General features: G+C 40.2%; 1 protein-coding gene and 1 pseudogene across 2 annotated transcripts; both read left to right on the top strand.

Annotated features, from left to right (window-relative positions):
* Positions 1-116: 116 nt before the first annotated feature.
* On the top strand, positions 117-15,385 carry LIAS (lipoic acid synthetase). Of its 2 annotated transcripts, XM_029932230.1 has the most exons (11): positions 117-224; positions 1,258-1,430; positions 2,378-2,471; positions 3,567-3,647; positions 5,606-5,762; positions 5,849-5,906; positions 7,941-8,069; positions 9,645-9,790; positions 11,888-11,958; positions 12,693-12,804; positions 15,119-15,385. In XM_029932230.1, exons 1-11 carry the CDS (start codon positions 180-182, stop codon positions 15,166-15,168), a joined length of 1,116 nt encoding a protein of 371 aa, XP_029788090.1. In that variant the 5' UTR covers positions 117-179; the 3' UTR covers positions 15,169-15,385. The 2 variants fall into 2 exon arrangements, with proteins under 2 accessions (XP_029788090.1, XP_029788099.1); XM_029932239.1 differs by lacking the exons at positions 2,378-2,471; positions 5,606-5,762; positions 5,849-5,906.
* A 2,827-nt stretch (positions 15,386-18,212) lies between these two features.
* LOC115285687 lies at positions 18,213-19,318 on the top strand (annotated as a pseudogene).
* Positions 19,319-22,229: the final 2,911 nt, after the last annotated feature.

Here is a 22,229-nt window from a genome sequence, read left to right as displayed (position 1 = left end):
CGTATGGCGTCATCAGAGCGCGACGCGACCAGGCTAAAGCAGCCAATCGCCGAGCCGTTTAAGTTCCGCCCGGTTAGTGGTAGCTCAGGTTTTGTGTCATAAACCGAGCGACGGTTTGGTCATCTGTCTTTCCCGGGGATTAGTGATCCTTCGACTCTGCTAGAAAAAAAGAGAGAGGGATGTCTCTACGCTGCGGGGGCGCCGCCTGCACCGTGGGGCCCCGGGTGAGCTGGAGGCGAGCCTGGGAAGGAGGGGCTCCCATCTCTTCAGAGCGCCCGATCATAAGGCCAGCACTTACTGAGCGTTTCCTTTTAGCCGGGATGTGTGCTAAAAGTTTTCATGTAGTATTCCATTTAATTCTCCCAACACACCGTCAGGCAGTCTCTGGTACTGGTTTGTTTGTAGGGATCTCTCGCAGGCGCAGAGGGCTTTCTTTCCGCTTGTCACAGTGATCTGTGCCCTGCATTGATTGGAGTATTATAGGAGCACTGCAATGAGCACCCCAAATTCCCCCTTTGTGTTGGGCTCTTACGTTTTGGTAGCACCAGGGCTGTACAATGAGAACACAAGCTCGGGAGCCGGGGGTGGGTGGGTGGGTTGGGGTCGAGTGAAGTAGCAATCTCACAGCACCCCAACTGCACTTTTTAAATTGTTGAAGGTTGCATGTATTCGTGAATTTGAGTGTTTGGGCTATACGTTTGTGTTCAGATCTAGAAGTAAGTGGTTTTTTTTATGGTCAACAAATGTATGGTGAGTGACTACCGTGAATTAAAACATGAGTTCGGTTTCTCGCCTTTTGTTCTCTGAAACCCACTGAACGTTACCTCTACATTTTAACACCAGTGCTTATCCAAAGCCCAAAGAAGAGAGACTTATTGCAAATTTACTTTTAAACGCCCTTGGCTCAACTCAGGAGTAGAAAATTCAAAGCTGTGGCATCTCCAGTTAAACTTTGTGAAAGACAAAATTTTAGTGCCTCAGTGGGTTACTAGTGACATGTTAGCCATTTCCAGAGGTTTCCAAATCTATTGTACATTCAGCAGTAAACGGTTAGCTACCATTCTCTTTTAGGTTTCATATGCTCTCTTTGAGCCTTCTTTAATTCTAAGCTCTGTAATTCTAAGCGCCTGTAAATTGTATGACATAATTTCTGTATCAATTCTCTGGCTTTACCCCTTCTTTTAGGTATTAAAATAGGTTAAAACTAAATTATTTCAAACTCCACTAAGTACATGTCATAATGAACTTTTTCTTTAGGTATTTGGAAGATATATATGCAGTCCAATCAGAGCAGTAAGTTCCTTGCCAGAGAAAAAAAAGGAATTCTTACAGAATGGACCAGATCTTCAAGATTTTGTATCTGGTGATCTTGCAGACAAGAGCAAGTGGGATGAATATAAAGGAAACTTAAAACGCCAGAAAGGAGAAAGGTAATTGAAATTCTGAGATATATTTCTTCATTGTGCGTTATTTTCAGATATAACCAATCTTTAGAGTATAATTTTAATCACACTTGGTATATTTAACTAAAAATCATTAGAAAGAAGTGATAACAGACCTGAAACAGGTAAATAAGTGAAATTGTTAGAATCTTTTCTTTGTGTCCTTTGACAGTTTTTCTTCAGTCTTTCTAGGACTTAGCCATCTTAAATCCCCATCTCCCATTTTGCCTTCAGCATCAAATTTCTTTAGAGGGCAAACATTATCACCTTGCTTCTAGTCAGTTCGACTTTGATAAATTTTTCATTGTTACTGGCTGCTGCTGATCTAACGTATTGCTTCTCCTATTCAATGAATATACGGCCTGTGGATACCTTGCTTTAATTTAAAATAATGGTGAGGGAATTTCGCACAGAGAGCAGATTGTTTTGGGACATACCTTACTGAGCACTTTCTGGTTCATAAGTGGATATAAGTCCAAAGGAACCTCAGGATATATAGTCTTTGCTCCAAATTTTAGATTTTTTTCCATTTAATAACTATCATAAATCTGGAACGTAGAGCAGAAAGTACACTTGTGGGATCTCTCCTTACTCTGGACAAATGTAGAATTTTTGGTGGTATTATTCACTGAGGAATGAGATGTTCAACAACTTCCTCAGTTTTTTATTAGGATGATGTACGTTTGCAAAAGGTAGACATGAGCATAGTGCTGTGTTAGACATAGTTATGAGTGTTTTCTGAAGTGGTTTGAGCAAGTCTAAATTTGATTCTTTGTTCTTACTCTTTTGGCAGAAATTAGAATTAACCCAGGATTATGGGGAAAAAACCAAAACACCTCTTCACTAAGAACTGTAATAGAGCAGAGTAACTTCAAAGCTGTGTGATTATTTGGGAACATATTTGATAATGGATTGTTCTGTTTGGCTTTCTGCAGGCTAAGACTACCTCCGTGGCTAAAGACAGAGATTCCCATGGGGAAAAATTACAATAAACTGAAAAATACATTGCGGAATTTGAATCTCCATACAGTAAGTCTCAGTGTTAAATGTCCTTCTTATGTGAAACTCATAATGTTTCTACATATGTGTAACTTAAAAATATGGGGCATCTAGGTGGCTCAGTCATTTAAGCATTAAGCATCCAGCTTAGATCAGGTCGTGTTCTCAAGATTCATGAATTTGAGCCCTGCATCAGGCTCTGTGCTGTCAGGTTGGGGCCTGGAGGCTACCTTGGATTCTGTGTCTCCCTCTCTCTCTCTCTGCCTATCCCTGCTCATGCTCTGTCCATCTCTCAGAAATAAATAGACATAAAAAATAAATCAATCAATAAATAAATAAAAATAACAAGGAAAGTGAATAAAGATATTTAGGGATGCATTATGATCAGTAATGGAAAGACATTTAAAAATTATTTTCCCTGCAAAAGAAACAAAAAATAATTGTACTTCTTAATTTCTCATTTAATAGTACAAAAAAGATTTTTTCCTACAACCTAGGAAATTAGGGTTTTTGTGTGTGTGTTTTATATTACAATTAAGTACATGTTTACTATAAAGAGAATAATATTAAATAGGAGATGTCATGTATAGAATCCCAAATGTTAACACACCACTTTAATTTTTTAGCATATATCCAACCAGACCTTTTTCTTTGCACATATAAAATGTATACATTTATATTGTTTTTCATTTAAAAATGGGATCCTAACCTATATGTGTATGTATATACACACACACACACACACACACTCACATACATACAGTTTGGCAGTTTAACAACATTTTTGAATAGTGAATTTCTTCATAAATACACTGAAAAGAATGGACAGTTTAAAATGCCTGATCACAGGGGCACCTAGGTGGCTCAGTCGGTTGTGCAGTCAACTTCGGCTCAGGTCATGATCTCATGGTTCGTGAGTTTGAGCCCCACATCAGGCTCTGTGCTGACAGCTCAGAGCCTGGAAGCTGCTTGGCTTCTGTGTCTCCTTCTTTCTCTGCCCTTCCCTTGCTCATGCTCTGTCTCTCTGTAAATAAACATTAAAAAAAAAATAGAATGCCTGATCACTAATTTGCTCAGTTGGTTAATATTTTGAGTTGATTGTATTCCGTTCCCTCTTACTCACAGGTGTGTGAGGAAGCGCGATGCCCCAACATTGGAGAGTGCTGGGGAGGTGGAGAATATGCCACAGCCACAGCCACAATCATGGTAAGGACAGCCTCAGACTATGAAGTTTTAGTCTGGAAACTGACAGAAATATTTTACGTTTTTCTCCTCAAAATGTGCATTATGAATCTCTGACCAGATTTTTTGTTACGTGTGAATTTATGGAAAATATGAGGGGAAAACAAACCTGACAGAATAATCTAGGCTGATAATGCTCTCACCCTTCTCTGAATAAATCTATTGCTGATTTTTCCATGTAGGTATCAGTTAATTGTATGGTGCTTTGAGGTATCTCTTCTGTTAATTTTTGGAAACATTCATGATTGCTTAACTCTTCCCCCACTAAACAATAATAAGCATGTATTTTTGGCTCTCATGTCCCTTCCGTTGCCTGGGGTACAACTGATTTTGACTGGCTGAACTGGACTCCAGGCAGTAGGTTGAAGTGGCAGGGTTCAGGTCTGCTCCACGGAGCTTTATTCTCTTTAGACCGGCAGCTCTCCAAGATGTATTCTTACCATGAAGAGTGGAAGAGCACCAGAGGGCAAGCCAGCCAGCCAGGCCCATTTGAGGTTTCTGCTTGGTCATGCCTGCTATTATTCAGTTGGCCAAAGTAGGTCACACATGGCCAAGCAAACAGCAATGGAGGCAGAGACGTAGGCTCCCTCCCCAGTAGGAGGCCCTGAGGTTACATGGCAATGGGTAAGGTACATAATCTTAATATGATGGAGTAAGAATTGGTATTGACTGTGCAACCTACCGTATTCATCCAGAGGGGTCTGGAGATTGAGATGTTGGGGTTAAATCTAAATGGTGCGCAGCTGGAAGTTCATACTTACTGGGAATGTCTACATTTTACCGTCAGGAGGCTGTTCACATGAGGCACCAAGGATTCTTATGTAATAAAGTTGGCCATGGAGCTTATTCAGGTTACAGTTCTTGAAGGAAGGAGTGATTTTGAAGACTCCATTATGGAACTCTCTGGTTTCATCCCCTGCCTGGCCCCTTTCCCCACTGACTCATGACTGGTTTCTGGAAAGAGTTCATTGTTTCAATATAATCCCTATGACATGTTGGGACCACAGCTATGAGTCCCCTGTGAAAAACTTAAACATTAAGAGAAGAGGAGCTTTCTCTTCCAGATCTCAACCCATTATTGTGCAGCTGTAAAACTTCAGTGGCCCCAGAACATCTGTAATGGCCAAACATGGTAGTGACCTGTATGTAGCAACAGAAGCAGTGTCTTGAAGAATAGCAGTACCCACAGGAAGCAGATTGTTAACTTTACATGTATTTCGTCTTTCATTTATTTGACAAGAAGGAGCTATACCTTCTGTTTATCTATCACAGAGACCTGCATGTTGATATGTTAGTTGAATGTTTTATTTCCTTTAAAATAATTTTTATTAATATTTTTAAAAAGTACAGGAGTGCCTGGGTGGCTTAGTCATGTAAGTTGTCTGACTTCAGCTCAGGTCATGATCTCACAGTTCATGAGTTCGAGCCCCACATCAGGCTGTCTGCTGTTGCTGAGAGCTCAGAGCCTGCTTTGGATACTCGGTCTCCCTCACTCTCTGTGCTTCTCCTCTACTCATACTCAGACTCTCTCTCTTTCTTTCTCTCTCAAAATTTTAAACAGGTACAAAAGAGTCTTTATAGACTATATATAAGTTATAAAGAATAACAGTGGACAGTTTGATACGTCTCAGTTTAAGAACAGACCATTAGTGTTATCTTTGAACCCTCCTGTACATCCTTTCCTGATCCCATCACCTTTTCAACTTTAACACTATTTTTAATTCTGAGCTTACCATTCCCTTTTCTTTCCAGTTTTACTACATATATTTGTATTCCTTAACTATATTTTGTTTACTTTAAATGTTTCAAATTTCCTATAACGAGAATTAAACTGTATTCATTTTTGTAACTTGCTTTATTCTCTCAACATATGTTCTTTAGGGTCATCCTATTTGATTTAAATTGTAACCTCTCTGTTCTAGTTGATGGGGGACACGTGTACAAGAGGTTGCAGATTTTGTTCTGTTAAGACTGCAAGAAATCCAGGGCCACTGGATGCCAATGAGCCCTACAATACTGCAAAGGCAATTGCAGAGTGGGGCCTGGATTATGTTGTCCTGACGTCTGTGGATCGAGATGGTTAGTGTGTCATCATTGCCTCTTCCAGAAATCGGCTCTTACTAAGTTGTGACAGCATCTTGAGCAGTGGACTCTTTTGTTTTTAGATATGCCTGACGGAGGAGCTGAGCATTTTGCAAAGACTGTATCGTACTTAAAGCAAAGGTACATGTTTTTTGCATTGCTTGTATAAACTTAATTTTTTTAATTTATTAATTTGAGAGAGAGAGAATGTGTGTGTTGCACACACATGGGGGAGGGGCAGAGAGTGAGGGAGAGAGACTCCCAAGCAGGCTCCTTGCTGTCAGTGTGGAGTCCAATCCGGGGCTTGAACCCATGAACCATGAGATCATGACTTGAGCCAAAGTCAAGAATAGGATGCCTAACTGACTGAGCCACCCAGGCACCCCAAACTTTGAGTGATTCTTTTTAACTTTCTATTTCTAATTTATTTATTTACTTGTAGAGAGAGGGGGGAGAGAGAGAGAATGAGAATGATTTCTGGAAAGAGTGAGAGGGGGGCAGAGAAAGAGGAGGACAGAGGATCTGCAGTGGGCTTTACACTGATAGTAGAGACCCCAATGTGGGGCTCAAACTCACGAACCATGAGATCATGACCTGAGCTGAAGTCAGACGCTTAACTGACTGAGCCACCCAGGTGCCCCTGGAGTAATTTTTAAAAGAAGTGTAAAACCGCAGTCTTGCGGGCACAAGTTTGAATAGGTCATCCCCTAGGAGTATGCAGGGCCAGAGAAGCTCCAGCACTGTCGAATTATGCGAGTCCTGATATAGCTCTTATCCCTGTTGATCCGCCTGGGAAACTCGCCCATCAGCTGCAGTGTTATTAACATTTTGATCCCATCTATTTTAAAAATATGACAAAAGGAGTTGTGCCTGGGCACCTGGATGTTCCATTCGGTTGGGCCCCTGACTCTTGATTTCAGCTCAGGTCATGAGCTCACGGCTGGTGGGCTCAAGCCCCACGTCCAGGCTGACAGCACCGAGCCTGCTTGGGATTCTCTCTGGGTCTCTCTGCCCCTCCCCCGCTCACACTTTCTGTCTCCCAAAATAAATAAATACACATTTTTAAAAACTTGAAAAAAAAAGGAGTTATGCTTACTTCCAGCTTAGTGCTAGTTGAGTACCTAAGATTTAGTACATGTTTTTTCAGTGATTCCCCCTGTGTTTTCTGGGGCTTTTTTTTGTTTGTTTTTAACAGTTTACTTTAAAAAGCTCTGTTTGCAAATCACTAAATTGATGGGTCTCAACTTTACAATTAAAAGAAAAAGAAAAAAATCCAGTGAGTTGACGGCTGTATTCTTTCAGCATCACTTCTGTGCATGAGAGGGTTTGCATGTGGTCCTTTCTACATCTGTCCTCTCAGCACCGATCTCCAGAAACTGCCACAGGCTTTGTGAAAACATTTATCAGCCGTCCTGGTGGTTTCTGCTGCTGTCAAAGGGAACAGCACTATGACCTCGTTCACATTTTAATGCTTGAATGCATAGAGTCAGAATATAAATAGAAGATTAATGTTTAACGTGAATTTCATTTACGCAAAGCTCACGCATGACTCAGCAATTCAGAAAATAGTTTTTATTGTAACTACTGTATTGTAAATGATGGAAAATAATTGCATATGTTAAAAAATAAATTGTGTTATATTAAAAAAAACAAAAACAAAAAAACAAAAAAAAATAGTTTTTAAAACTCACAGCACTTGTGAAATATTTGCCTAGAGGAAGAGAGAATGGTACTACTTGATGAATTTTTAAAGAAATCAAAATTAAAGCAATCAAATAATATTTGCATTCTATACATAAGTGTCCCAATGTACTTTCCAAAAAACAAAAAGGTATTATATATTTAATGTTTTAATATTTATATTTTAATTCCTTTAAGCAACTTTATTTTCTTAATACCTGCTCAATAAAGTATAAGTCTATTAATCTCAAAATTTATTCTATCATTTGCCTGCAGATGTGTTTTAATCAGTATGTACATAATATTTGACGTTCAGGGGTTTTTTCCTATCACAATTTGTTTATGAACATTTGTATGTTCGTGCTTTCCTTAGCAAGATTCTAAAGATTACACTATTGAATAAAACTGATACTGAATTACTGGTAATTTCTGTTTTAAGCAATAGTTAATGTCAATTTTTTCCCTCAGTTTGATACTTACTTTTTTTTTTCATAGGAATCCAAAAATTCTTGTGGAATGTCTCACGCCTGATTTCCGAGGAGATCTTAAAGCAATAGAAAAAGTTGCTTTGTCAGGATTAGATGTATACGCTCATAACATAGAAACAGTTCCAGAATTGCAGAGGTAATTACATGTACAGAGTAACGTTGGGCCAGAATCTGCTACAGTTTCTCTTTTTTTTAGGAACAATCTTTGTATTGGACTTTTACAAAGTGAGCTCTCTTTCTTTTCTTAACAAAAGCAACGTGTATCTATCACAGAAACATCAGAAAATATAGCCAACAAAAACAGCATAAACATCACTCATATTATTTCTGCCCAGTAATTACTATAACCTATATATATTGACATATATTTATATGCATGTATGTATGTTTTGGTGCACGCACACATAATGAACATCTTTTTGCTTTAAAATAATATCGTATTGCAAGTGCTGGTGAGTTATTTTTTCAAAAAATGGCTTTCAAAAAAATTATATAAAAGCAAATTACTTTGATTGGAATTCTAAATAGGAGAGACTTTAAAAATGCATTTGGTACTAATATATGCAATAAATGATACAAAAGAAACACTGTTATTCAGATGTATTTTAAGTTTCTTTTGAGAAGTAGGTACTATTTTTTCTACTAATGTTAGGTAGAAATATTTACAGATTGTTATTCCACATTAATGACCATATTCATATTTCAGAATGATGAAAATTACTTAGTAAAGTATTTGGCAGTGATCTTATTAGCTTCTGCACATCATATGTATCAAAGAACTTGAAAAAAGTATGGTAGACAACCAGCATTTCCTCTAAAGCATAAATAAAGATTAGGGAGCATAACTTAAATTCTGTGGAGAAATACTTTCAAAAGTAACTGTGCAGTATTGTCAGTTTTGTGGTTATTCTTAAATCCACAAATTGGTTTCATTTCTTCCCTGTGCATTGGTCTCTGATGAAAAATAATGACAACGAGTCAGCTACGAAAAGAAGGTGCATTAGAATTCAAACAAATGCTGCATTAACATCAGCAACTCTTTGTCCTTGGCCTCGTCGCCATTTAAAGCCTGGCGGGGCTGCTGTGAAGTGTGGCACACGGCCTCCCCCAACCCCGTCGTTCTCCTGATACTGCCACCAGTGGGTGCCAGTCTCCCTGGTTTCACTTAAGAAACATTATCCTTTGCGGTGAAAATTCCAGAATCATGCATTTTTACCTAAGGGATGGCACTGTCGTGTACTCACCAGCAGAGGGCAGCTTGGGCTTTAGAAAAGAAATGAACATAAAAGTTTTCAGACCTGAAATGTGGATTCAGGTTAAACAGTTTTCCTTTATTCAGTATTGAGATTTTTTTACTTCCGCCCTTTTACCTTCTCTCTCAACTTCCCTCCCTTACAGTCACTCATTTTCAGCTTCAAATTCTGGTTTCTCAATGAGTAATTCCTAAAATGAATTACTTCCTTTCTAGTTTTCTCTGCCGCAGGCTTGAAAGGCCTTAAAAGTAGAGAGAGCCAGGGAGCCTAACGAAACCTGATTTTCATCACAAAAGTAAGAGCTAGATATTTGTGCACAGATGGTCGTGTTGAACCATATGATTTAATGTCATGTCCAGAATGCACTTTTCTGGTTTTTTAGATTGCTTGCCTAACTGTGGACTTGGGTGAGCTGGCGGTTATTCCTTCTTGCTAACAACAGCCTTGCTGTTTTCAAGGAAAGTCCGTGATCCCAGGGCCAATTTCAACCAGTCCCTGCGCGTACTGAAACACGCCAAGGAGGTTCGGCCCGATGTGATTTCTAAAACCTCCATAATGTTGGGTTTAGGAGAAAATGATGAGCAAGTATATGCAACAATGAAAGGTAAAGAAGTTGGAAATGAAAACTCTTTTATTTTGAAGGCCCTGCTACGCTTCCTCCATATAGTCTCAGTGAAAGTGCCAGTAAGAACAAAGTACAGGATGGGGTTATAAACAGCAGCATATAAAGGAAAGGAAGTATGTTTCTTAGAACCTCATGGAATGGTATGCAGAAAGCTCAGGACATGAAATTTATATCCCGTTTTATTCCGTATTCTTTCATCAAGTAAAAATATAGTTCTATCCACTTTTCTTGTTTAATCATTGAGTATTCTTTGAGAGAGACAGCTACTAGGCGCTCTGACAGACAGTGACAATTCAAAGATGAGTAAGATGAAGCCAGGCCTTTGAGGAAGAGCTTACTGGTAACACTGTCACGTAACATGATATGCTTTGGACTCAGATGATTCTTAGTCTTGTAAGCCCATTTGCTTTGTGATTCTTAGGCTTTATAAATTGTAAGAAAAAAAGGTTCTTATTTACATGTGGATACTTTGCCTACTTATAGTTATGTACTGGTTCTAAGGGTAACAAATCCAAATAGTAATTAAAAGCTTCTCTTTGGGGCTCCTGGGTGGCTCAGTTGGTTAAGTGTCTGACTTTGGTTCAGGTCATGATCTCAAGGTTTGTGGGTTCGAGTCCTGCCTCAGGCTGTGTGCTAACAGCTCAGAGCCTGGAGCCTGCTCTGGATTCTGTGTCTTCCTCTCTCTTTACCCCTCTTCCACTCACTCTCTCTCTCAAAAATAAAAATAAACACAAAAAATTTTTAGAAAAAAACTTTTTTTTTTTAAAACAAAGCTTCTTTTTTACTAGAGTAAAACTACAGTTTTACTAGAAAGATTTCAATATATGAGAGGTCATATCACATCCCCCAGAGCACATCATGCATGTTTAGTAAAACTTAATACAGCACATCTGGTCTGTAGTATGAGTGACTTCAGGCCTTTCATATACTGTTACCTTTATCTTTTCAGTCTAACAGACTCCTGCTCAAAACATCCTTCACCCATATTTTGGCATTTATTCCATAGTTTTAGAGTTATTTGTCCTTTCTGTTAGCCCCTCATGACTGTCTTTTTTTTCCCCCCAAATGTTTTTATTTATTACTGAGACAGAGAGACACAGAGCATGAGTGGGGGAAGGGCAGAGAGTGAGGGAGACACAGAATCTGAAGATAGGCTCCAGGTTCTGAGCTAGCTGTCAGCACAGAGCCCAATGTGGGGCTCGGACCCACAAACCATGAGATCATGACCTGAGCCAAAGTCGGCCACTTAACTGACCCACCAGATGTTCCCCACCCCCCATGATTGTCTTTACCATTCTTGTGTTTTCAGTTCTTTTATATTTCCTGGCACTTTTGAATGGATAGATCTAGCCTTATTCCCCAACATTAGGATTATAGGCCAGCATAAAGTTCAGACTGTTCAAAGTCAAATTATGCTTGGGAAAATTATGCTTACATCTACAATTTTAGCACCATAAAATTATGTGCTTATGTGGCGTCTGGCTGGCTCAGTTGGTGGAGCATGGTTATGAGTTTAGGCCCCACGTTGAGTGTAGAGCTTACTTTCAAAACTTGTGGGGCACCTGGCTGGCTCACAAGAGCATGTGACTTGATGTTGGGGTTGTAAGTTGAGTCCCATTTTGGGTGTAGAGATTATTTTAAAATAATATATATATATATATATATTCATTTTTAAAAGGGTCTGACTGACTCAGGATTGTGAGTTCGAGCTCCACACTGGGTGTAAAGGTTACTAGAAAAATAAACTAAAAAAATAAGTAATAAAATTTTTTAGAAAAATTAGTCTTCTTTAAAAACCTGCTGGGGCGCCTGGGTGGCTCTGTCGGTTAAGCATCTGACTTCGGCTCAGGTCGTGATCTCACAGTTTGTGGGTTCAAGCCCCACATCAGGCTCTGTGCTGACAGCTAGCTCAGAGCCTGGAGCCTGTCTTCAGATTCTGTCTCGCTTTCTCTCTGATCCTCCCCTGCCCACGCTGTCTCTCTCTCTCTCTCTCTCTCTCAAAAATAAGTAAAACATTTAAAAAAATTTTTTTTAAATAAAAAACCTGCTAATGTAATGTGTGCCCTTTTCCTGCAGCACTTCGTGAAGCAGATGTGGACTGCTTGACGTTAGGACAGTATATGCAGCCGACAAAGCGCCACCTGAAGGTATCATTATCTTGAATTCCAAATGTTCGCTGGCAACTTGAATGACATCTTTGCTGTCCATAGGTGCAATTAAGAAGCTGCTAGCTTTTTAGTGTAATGTTCCACGTATATTTCCAAGTCCCAGTTTCCATGTTATTGTCTGCATAAAGCCAGCAGGCACACTGGCACTTTTCCTGCCCTCAAAATTGTGCAACTTAGATGAATGTACAGAAAAAGAATTAAATTGTTGGGAAATCACATTCACCCACACTTAATCATCTTGGGATTTGTTTTAGAGTTACACGAGAGCCAGAGGTGAAATAAGAAAGAAAAGTCAGTCTTCCTATTTCTTTATTGGACATTCATTCATTCTAGAAGCTTTTGCCGAGCAATGACTCTGTGCCAGACACAGTGCTAAGCAGAAGATACAAGACAAGTAAGGTAGTCTGGTCCTTGAGAATCTTACAGGGGTGATTAATTCTTGCTTATACATGTTAGTCAAGGAATACGTAATCTCTGTAGGTACTCTCTTTCTTCTCCTTCGGATTAGTTACCGTAACGCAAAGTTGATGCTTCCGCTCCTCTCCCATGAAGTCCTTATAGACACCCTGTGAGGGAGGAGAGGAGGAACGCGTCTGGGCAGCTGGATACATTAGAAGTGAAAACCATTCTGAATGCATGGCCATAGATTTTCCATAGAATCAAAATGATTTAGGGAAATCTCAAAAACTATCAGAACTATTCTTTAAATGCAGGTTGAAGAATACATTACTCCTGAAAAGTTCAAATACTGGGAAAAAGTAGGAAATGAACTGGGATTTCATTATACTGCAAGTGGTCCTCTAGTGCGCTCTTCATATAAAGCAGGTGAGTTACCCCGCAGGGGATAGTCTTACTTAGACTGTAACTTTCCATGTTATGATAGCTGTGGTTATCTTTTGTCAGAAAAATCATTTTTTTCTGGAACATCCTTAGGAACTTTGCTCCATAGGGCTCATATTAAGGAAGAATTTCTCGTAAGCCTGGTTTTTTCCTTAAATAAAGAATCCCCTGCCCCTTTATAGTTTGGCTACTGTGACGAAAGCAGAAGTGATCAGCTTACTCTTTGTGTGGATTTCAATAGTAGGTTATTCAGAAATGACAAACACCAGTCAAGTACATAACATGGTTTTCTGGAAAATGTATATTCATTTGACAGTGACGCCAGCTGCATCTCCAAACTCCTAATTTCAGAGCAATTTAAATCCGGAAAGTGTCTGTCTGACTGCATTGCTGCTCATCCCATTAATATCTTTGTGGTTTTTCTCCCAGAGGCAACAGAAAAAAAAGTAAGATTGTTTTCTGTGTAGAAATCTTTAGTGTTGTTACAGCCACAGTGCGGTTCCTCACCACCTTTGTAATTGGAGGTCTTATTTGATCAGCAGCTTGAGGTGACTTCTGAAAATAAACAAGGCCTTTTCTTCCAAGGGATAAAAAGTCATGTAATGGCCATCAAAATGTCTATGAGAACATACCTGAAGCCTGAATTTAATTCAAAGAATGTTTATAAAGTCTTCCCATCAGTTGGACTTAACAATTGTAATTTCTTGAAGTATAGACAGTTATTTTTTGGATAGGTTTAAACTCCATTATTACTCTAAATTATCTTTTAGATGGTTGTGTTACATACTGAGTTTAAATCATAGATATATTTAAATTAGGCATAAATTCTATTGGTAGAAACTAATGTTCAAGCATTAGTGATATTCAGTGTGTTCCTATTAAGAAATGCAAAACAGGGGCGCCTGGGTGGCTCAGTTGGTTAAGCCTCCGACTTCAGCTCAGGTCAGATCTCATGTTTGTGGGTTTGAGCCCCGCATCAGGCTCTGTGCTGACAGATAGCTCAGAGCCTGGAGCCTGCTTCCAGTTCTGTATCTCCTTCTCTCTCTCTGCCCCTCCCCCTCTCATGCTCTGTCTCTCTCTGTATGAAAAATAAATAAAACATTAAAAAATTAAAAAAAAAGAAATGCAAAACATTTTAGTGAACACCAGCTTATCCTACTTACAAAACCCAAGAATTTGATTCAACACTGACTGACAGGGTATAGGGACTTTGGAAGCAAATAAAGTGATTAATTTTTCAAGCAGAATTCTGCTGACAGGCTGAAATATGTAAAGAATAGAACTAACATCAGCTTCAGAGTAGCTAAAGTAAAGTAAAATCGTTTGAGAGGAGTTTTTATTTTGTTTAAGGGAAATTTCTGACATTTATTAGAAAGTGAGTTACGAACTTTTTAATGATTTTAAAGTTATCAGTAAAAGATTGAATTCTGTGTAGAGTATCAGACTCAAATGATGGGCTCAGGTCTGATATTGTTGGTTCTACTCCTTCCAGATTTAGGAGCATGGTTAACTCTGGGTTATGAATCTTGGGATTCCTGGTGATTATGTACAGATGTGGTCACTGCAGTTGTATATTAAGATGACAAAGTGAAGTTCATCAGATTCCTCATAAACTCAGGCCTGCGTGCTGGGCTCTGCCAGTAAGCCCTGAGCTGCGCTGTAATAGTCATAGACTACATGGAACCCTAATGAGTGAAAAGGGAATGTCCCCCCTCAAAGCACAGGCACAACTGAGGGGGTGGAGAAAAAGCCTATTATAAATGATGCGCTCTTGCTTCCCTGGAGGGGAATAAGCTAAAGCGATTCCGTCAGATGCGTCTGCTCCACCGAACAGAGATCCATTTTAGAAACATCCGATCCAGGCTACTAATGTAGCAGAATTGCTCTCTGAAATGAATTGTGCCAACAGCAGTACTTTGTCAGCGATGATCATGCACATAAAGTGGAATAGATGTTCAAAAGCAGACCCCTAAGTACAGTCGGGTCACGCTTTATCACAGTAGGGTGCTGGAAAGAATAATAGAGACTGTAGTGCTAAAAAAATTTTTTGTAAGCATTAGGGGGGAGAGTTTATTTAAAAAAAAAAAAAAAAAGGTAAAGTTGATGGGGCACCTGGCTGGCTCAGTTGGTAGAGCATGTGGCTCCTGATCTCGGAGTTGTGAGTTCAAGCCCCCATGTTGGATATAGAGCTTAAATTAAATAAATAATAAATATTTTTAAAATAAAAGGTAAACACCGAAGTGTAATTTTGAAATTTACTTTAAATTGATATTAATGTGTTTTCATTTTTCCTAAATAGGTGAATTTTTCCTGAAAAATCTAGTGGCTAAAAGAAAAAAAGCCCTCTAAAACATAACAAGACCTTCAAGACCACAGGAATTTTTAATATCTGATTCCATTTGGTAATAGAAGTGGTACCAGAATCCTTGGACTTCAGTGGACATACCTCAGTCACCTTGTTTTAAGAAATATGTCAATAACTGTGCATATTTAACTAAGTAATTCACTTGTCTTTTAGCATGTCTTATCCTATTAAACAATTGCTTGCTGTGATGTAGTCATGAAATACCTTTTAAGAGTTACTGTTACCAGAGGCACCTGGGTGGCTCAGTCGGTTATGCCTCCGACTTCAGCTCAGGTCATAATCTCACGTTCGTGGGTTCAGGCCCCACATCGGGCTCTGTGCTGACAGCTCAGAGCCTGGAGCCTGCTTCCGGTTCTGTGTCTCCCTCTCTCTCTGCCCCTCCCTGCTCATGCCCTGTCTCTCTCTGTCTCAAAAATAAATAAAAAAACATTAAAAAAATTTTTAAAGAGTTACTGTTACCAGTATAATAAAAAAAATACATTAAAAAGTTCTGGAAAAGGGGCGCCTGGGTAGCTCAGTTGGTTGAGTGTCCAACTTCAGCTCAGGTTATGATCTCGCAGTTCATGAATTTAAACCCCACGTCACACTCTGTGCTGTCAGTCCAAGCCTGTTTCAGATCTGTCTGTCTGTCTCTCTCTCATTCTCTCTCTCTGTCCCTCCACTACTTGTGCTCTCTCTCTCTCTTCCAAAAAAATAAATAAAACATTAAGAAAAACTTCCAGTGAGGTTTTTAAGCCTGGTCCCTGTACATCGTCACCGCATTTCTTTTCTGCAAAATGACAGTGTGATGAAACGGCTGTTACAGGTTTGAACTATGACTGTTTACTTACAATTGGCATGTGTCCTTTCCAGAATTCTGCAGCATCATTGCAATAATTTAGAAAGACTTAAGAGTTTGAATGTTGGTTCTTTACATTATTATGATTGCTTCAGACCTTCAAAATAGTTTTACATTAAGAAAAAAATTATATTTGTTTATTTTTGAGAGACAGAGTGAGACAGAGCACGAGCAGAGGAAGGTCAGAGAGAGAAGGAGACACGGAAGTGGAAGCAGGCTCCAGGCTCTGAGCTAGCATTAAACATAAACCATGAGATCATGACCTGAGCCAAAATTGGATACTTAACTGACTGAGCCACCCAGGCGCCCCAATAATTTTACATTTAATTGCTTGTTTAGGACTTCTTTGAAACCAAGATCATGATGTTATCAAAGACAGGGAAATAGAACCTAAGAAAGAGAATATTAACCCTCATTTTACAGTAGTTTGCTACATCCATGTGCACTGTCCCATTTATTCCTTTTATTTTTCACAGCACTCTGGCTGTATATGATGGTAATGACTTCAAGGAGGATTTTCCTTCCTAGGTATAAAACTCAACCTCATTTTTTTTTAAAGTTTATTTATTTAAGTAATCTCTACCCCCAGTGTGGGGCTCAGACTCATGACCCAGAGATCAGGAGTCGCGTGATCCGCTAACCAGGCACCCTTAATTTCATCTTTTGACTCTAAATCTTGTTTTTCTACTACATTCTTGCCAAGGAAGTTTTTAGATGGCTATATGAGAAATATGTAATGTAGAAGGCCAATTCTATTTTGAGTTTTTAAATAGGTGAATCAATATTTTTATAAAAGTAATGCATAACTTTTAAAATTAGTTACATTTTAATTTAACTCTGGGAATCCGTATGTACTTTGGCATACTTTCCTTATAGACTCTAATAAATTTTGCTGTGTAAAGTTAACCAAACTTGAAGCATCTCAAGCAACCATCCTCCTTAAAATCTGTTATTTCACAGGAAATCTGGATTACTTTTCAGACCCTGATTCTATGATGTTATCTGGATGTTTCCTAATTTTACACAATATAAATGAGTGATAGTTAAACATCTTAACAGAAGAATAATCTTGTTGATGTGATTCTCATAGGATTCAATATAAAATAACTAAAATAGTATTTTATTAGCACACATATATGTTACAGTTCCAGATTTGGAACTATATATAAAAACAGTGAGTGAAACAATGAAGCTATTTTGATACAAATGTGGGATTGGGGCTTATGGATGACATTTGCAGGGTTTTGGCAGCTTCAGCAGCAAGTAGGCAAGAAAATCCTCACTGAAACAGCAAAATAATAGTGAATTATAAACAATTGTAAGGGGCGCCTGGATGGTTCAGTCAATTAAGCATCCAGCTCTTGGTTTTGGCTCAGATCATGATCTCGAGGTTCATGGGTTCGAGCCCCACATCGAGCTCTGTGCTGACGCTGTGGAGCCTGCTTAGGATTCTCTCTCCCTCAGTGTCTCAGTCCCCCTCCCCTACTCTTGCTCTCTCTCTCTCTCAAAATAAGTTAAAAAACAAAAAAACACCTATCCTTAGTGATATCAGGATACTCTCCAGTTAAACTTAATCCCAAAACTTGAAAGAGGAGTGGCAGGAAACGTTTGCTTCAAAGTGGAATCACAAATAGTAGCTTCTGGGGCTGTTGTTCTTCACTCATTGCATAACCTACCATTCTACCGTGACTGGAACATGTGACCTAACACCTGGGTCTTGCTGGACATGTGACTGTGGTTAACGTGTGTAAGATGTACCTCCTTGCACAACTGCACAAGAATGCACAGGCTTGGATCTTCAAAGGCCAGGGCAGAGCTTTGGCCCTCCTAAACAAAGATGCATTAATAAGCACATTTAAATGCACAGATATGACAGGAAGTCTATATAAAAATTCTCGATTGAGCAGCACAAGCTAATGCATCAGTGATCTCCAATGTATTAAAATTTAGTATCTGCCCATTTCAGCATATCTGATCTTTTTCTTTCCGTAGCACAAATGGCATTTTTCAGAAAAAGGAAGTGATAAACACACATTTTTTTATGTTTATTGTTTTTTAACATTTATTTACTTTTGAAAGAGAGATCATGAGCAGGGGAGAGTCACAGAGAGGGACACACAGAATTGGAAGCAGGTCCTAGGCTCTGAGCTGTCAGCCAGAGCCCGATGTGGGGCTCGAACCCACGAGCTAAAGTCGAGCCAAAGTCGGACGCTCAACCGACTGAGCCACCCAGGTGCCCTGCACATGGTTTTTAAGATATCAACTAGTACAAAGGTCCCAGCCCCCTTTCCAGCCACTGGATCAGCCAAGCCCAACACCTACTTCCTGTTTGGCGAGATAAAAAATGCATTGATGAGGTAGTGGCCCTGTTCCCTGCCTTTCTCTTGTACGTGATGCCGTCCTGCTCTTGTCAGCCTCCGGCCATCAGTCTCCTGGAGACCGAGCACCATGCCTTCAATTAAGTTGCAGAGTTCTGATGCAGAGATATTTGAAGTTGATGATGAAATTGCCAAACAGTCTGTAGGACTATCAAGACCACGTTGGAAGATTCGGGAATGGATGCTGAAGGGATGATGACCCAGTTCCTCTACCAAATGTTAACGCAGCAACTCAGTGGTGTGCCCACCGCAAGGATGGCCCCCCTCCTCCTGAGGATGATGAGAACAAAGAAAAGCAAACAGATATCCCTGTTGGGGACCAAGAATTCCTGAAAGTTGACCAAGGAACACTTTTTGAACTTATTCTGGCTGCGAACTACTTAGACATTAAAGGTTTGCTTGATTACATGCAAGACTGTTGCCAATATGATCAAAGGGAAAATTCCTGAGGAGATTCCCAAGACCTTCAAAACTTTACTGAAGAAGAGGAAGCCCAGGCATGCAAAGAGAACCATGGCGTGAAGAGAAGTGAAATGTTATGCCTGACGCTGTAACACTGTAAGGGATTGTTTCAGATACTAGTCGCACTGCTCTGTTTATAATTGCTAATACTAGACAAACCGTAGACAAATGCAGCAGCAAATCTGTTGTTTTAGCAGAATATCGTCCTCCTTGCATGTGTAATTTGACTACAGATTCCAAACTTACGGCTGAATTTCTTCTCGTATGATCACAAGTTTCTTTTTTCTTTACTCTGAATAAAACTCAACTGTGGGATCTCAGAAGGTGACATTTTGAGATTTCCCTCTTTGTAAAATAATTTCCGCCTAGTTTATTGTCAGTTAACTTTAGTTTAATGACCGTTTGAAAGTTGGCATTGTAAATAAAACAAGTTGCAAAAAGTTTTCTGAAATAGAATTAACAACGTATTATCTTTATTCATGAGTTGGAAACTGGAAAAAGGCTACTTGAGGTAAATGTTTTGAGTGGGGTTATTAGGAGTCTTCCAGCCTCACTGAGTCAAAGTACCGCTGGTGTTGATGAGCCTGTGTGCAGCACGGCTCGCTTAATTGGATCTACGGACTTGTTTTTGCATTTTTTTTTAACTTAATTGAATTTTTTTTTAATTTTTTTAAATGTTTTATTTATTTTTGATACAGAGAGAGACAGAGCGTGAGAGGGGAAGGGGCAGAGAGAGAAGGACACAGAACCGGAAGCAGGCTCCAGGCTCTGAGCTAGCCTCAGCACAGAGCCTGGAACCGGAAGCAGGCTCCAGGCTCTGAGCTAGCCGTCAGCACAGAGCCTGACGCGGGGCTCGAACCCACGAACATGAGATCTGACCTGAGCCGAAGTCGGAGGCTTAACCGACTGAGTCACCCAGGCGCCCCTGTTTTTGCATATTTAATTCTTAGCTTTGAATATGTTGGCTAGAGACTCGGTTACTCCTCAGTTTGTTGTTTGGGGGGAAATATAACTACATGGTCTGTTAGCTTTTCAGTTAAAAAGGACAGATAACCTATGTGATATGTAATCTTTTTATAATCAGTGATACCATGTGGGGGAAAGGTCACAATACTTGCACGTAAAAATAATTTAACATTAAAATATCTCACAAAACCTAGAAAGCATCCATCATGAATGCAAGATACTTTCAATAAGAAGTAAGTTACATAGTAAAAAAAATATTAATGAAACCAGTTTGAATAGGAGTTTCTGTTACTTGAAGGAGAAAGCATCTAACATCAGAAGTATTATCAATGTGATTACATTCAAAATGCAAGCACCAGTGGCCTTAGGCAGAAAAATAGGAATAACATCACAAAGAAGGATTCAGAATGTACATCGAGCAAAATAGCAGGAGCAGCCATGAGCGGGGTGTGAGCACGCGCCCATCACGTCCCTGGGGATCCAGCCACACACTTTAACATACATTTGTGTTAATACCATTTTAATCTATTTTACAGTGGTCTTCCATGAAAATTTCCTTTGACAATGATTCCCTTGCTAAGACTTTGGTCACTGTATTGTAACTTTCAAGAGTTCTCTGATGATTCCTTTCTTTTTCTTTTTGAAAACAGCATCCTGTTCTTGTTTCCTAGTTGCAATGTCTTCTCTTTTTCTAAGGACAGTCTTTTGACGTTGTGGCTCCCCACATTGAGCGCTGTCTCGATTTCCTTTGTTTTAGTCTCTTTTTTTTAATGTTTATTTATTTATGAGAGAAAGGTAGGGGGTGCAGAGAGAGAGGAAAGAGAGAATCCCAAGCAGGCTCCACGTTGTCAGTGCAGAGCCTGAAGTGAGGCTCAAATCCTCCACCATGAGATCATGACCTGAGCCAAAACCAAGAGCTGGAAGCTTAGCTGACTGAGCCCCCCAGGCGCCCGTTTGCCCTTTGTGGTGAAGGCAGTCCTCAAATGTCTGGTGATCGTCGGCTGTACGTGCACACTGAGTGACGAGCCACTCCAAGCTGATGGCGGCACCTGGGTGGCTCAGTAGGTTAAGTACCCAGACTCTTGGTTTCGGCTCACGTCATGATCTTGTGCTTCCTGAGTTTGAGCCCCACATCAGAATCTGCGTTGATGGTGTGGGGGCTGCTTGGGATTCTCTCTTTGCCCCTCCTTCACTCTTTCTCTCTCTCTCTCTCAAAATAAATTAAAAAAAAAAAGCTGATAGGAAGCAGGGGTGGGGGGAGCTTACCCAGCTGATGGAGCTTCACTGTAGTGTTTGGGGCTGAGCTGTATTTCTTAGTGACAGACTCCCAAATGCTAGGATTCTTTCTCTAAAACCACGCAAGCTTTTAAAAAAGTAGTAATAATCCTTAAGCCTCCTGCCTTGAGAGTTATAAACCTGGCTGCTGACCTCAGAACCATGTGAGTAAAAGCAAGCAGGACAGGGTGTTGTACCCAGATTTTAATATCGCCCCCAAAAACCAGAGACCGCCAGGGAGGCCGAATCACGCATGCAAAAGCAAAGGGCTTTATTACGAATTCAGGCCCGGCCAGCCTAAACTCGGGCTCACACACTTCAACAACACACTGGATCCACGTGGAGCGAGCCCGAACCTGGTGGGGCAGGGCCTTTTATGAGTTTGGGAAGGGGGAGTTACAGGAAATTGTGACACAGGTACAGGGGTCCAATCATTATAGCATCACATCATTGACAGTAACTTTAACCAATTACAGAGTGGACCCAGAACCCTCAGGTAGGGCGTGACTAGGACCCTCAGGAAGGGCGTGACTAGTCTTAACCTCCATCTTTAGGCCCGCCCCCAGAAATGTTAATGGTGTTGGCTGGCCTTCAAGGTCAGAGGGGAAACTTGAATCAGACCTGCATCCTTACAAGGGGAGTGCAGGTTTTTACTTAGTTCCCTTGTTTCCACTCTGGCATCTCACTGACACCCTCCCTAGGTCTGAAACTTCCAGATTCTATTCCTCCTGAAAATAAACCTCTGCTCTCCTATGAGAGTGAGGGGTGGGAAAGGTAGTGTTTCTCTTGAGGTAGGATAGAGACTGGGGGCACCTAACTTCCACAGAAGTCCTGTTTTCAGCCCCACACCTCAACTCTGCCTTCTGTGAGATCCGGTGCTTCTGATTCTTGAGATCTAAGAAGCAAATTACCACCACCAGGAAACAGTCTTTCATATGGGCATTGGTGTTTCAGCTCGCTCTTTTTGTAAGATTTAATTTAAGAGATGGGAGGAAAAAGAGACCACGTTATGGAGCCAAGAAAGCCTTTATTGGGATCTGGGATTCCCGGGCGAGGTCCCATGGCCTGGGGAGTGGAGAGTCGGGGCAAGTCACGCCTGATAGGCGATGGGCGGGGGGGGGGGGGG

This window comes from Suricata suricatta, chromosome 1, assembly GCF_006229205.1.
Source record: "Suricata suricatta isolate VVHF042 chromosome 1, meerkat_22Aug2017_6uvM2_HiC, whole genome shotgun sequence".
NCBI lineage: Eukaryota > Metazoa > Chordata > Mammalia > Carnivora > Herpestidae > Suricata > Suricata suricatta.
This window is presented reverse-complemented; position numbering and strand designations above follow the sequence as displayed.

Excerpts from the sequence above, each read along its gene's own strand:
- LIAS (XM_029932230.1), top strand. The coding sequence starts at position 180 with ATGTCTCTACGCTGCGGGGGCGCCGCCTGCACCGTGGGGCCCCGG. Across the intron at positions 3,648-5,605 it reads CAGCCACAGCCACAATCATG|TTGATGGGGGACACGTGTAC; the intron begins GTAAGGACAGCC and ends TCTCTGTTCTAG. Across the intron at positions 5,763-5,848 it reads GACGTCTGTGGATCGAGATG|ATATGCCTGACGGAGGAGCT; the intron begins GTTAGTGTGTCA and ends TTTTGTTTTTAG.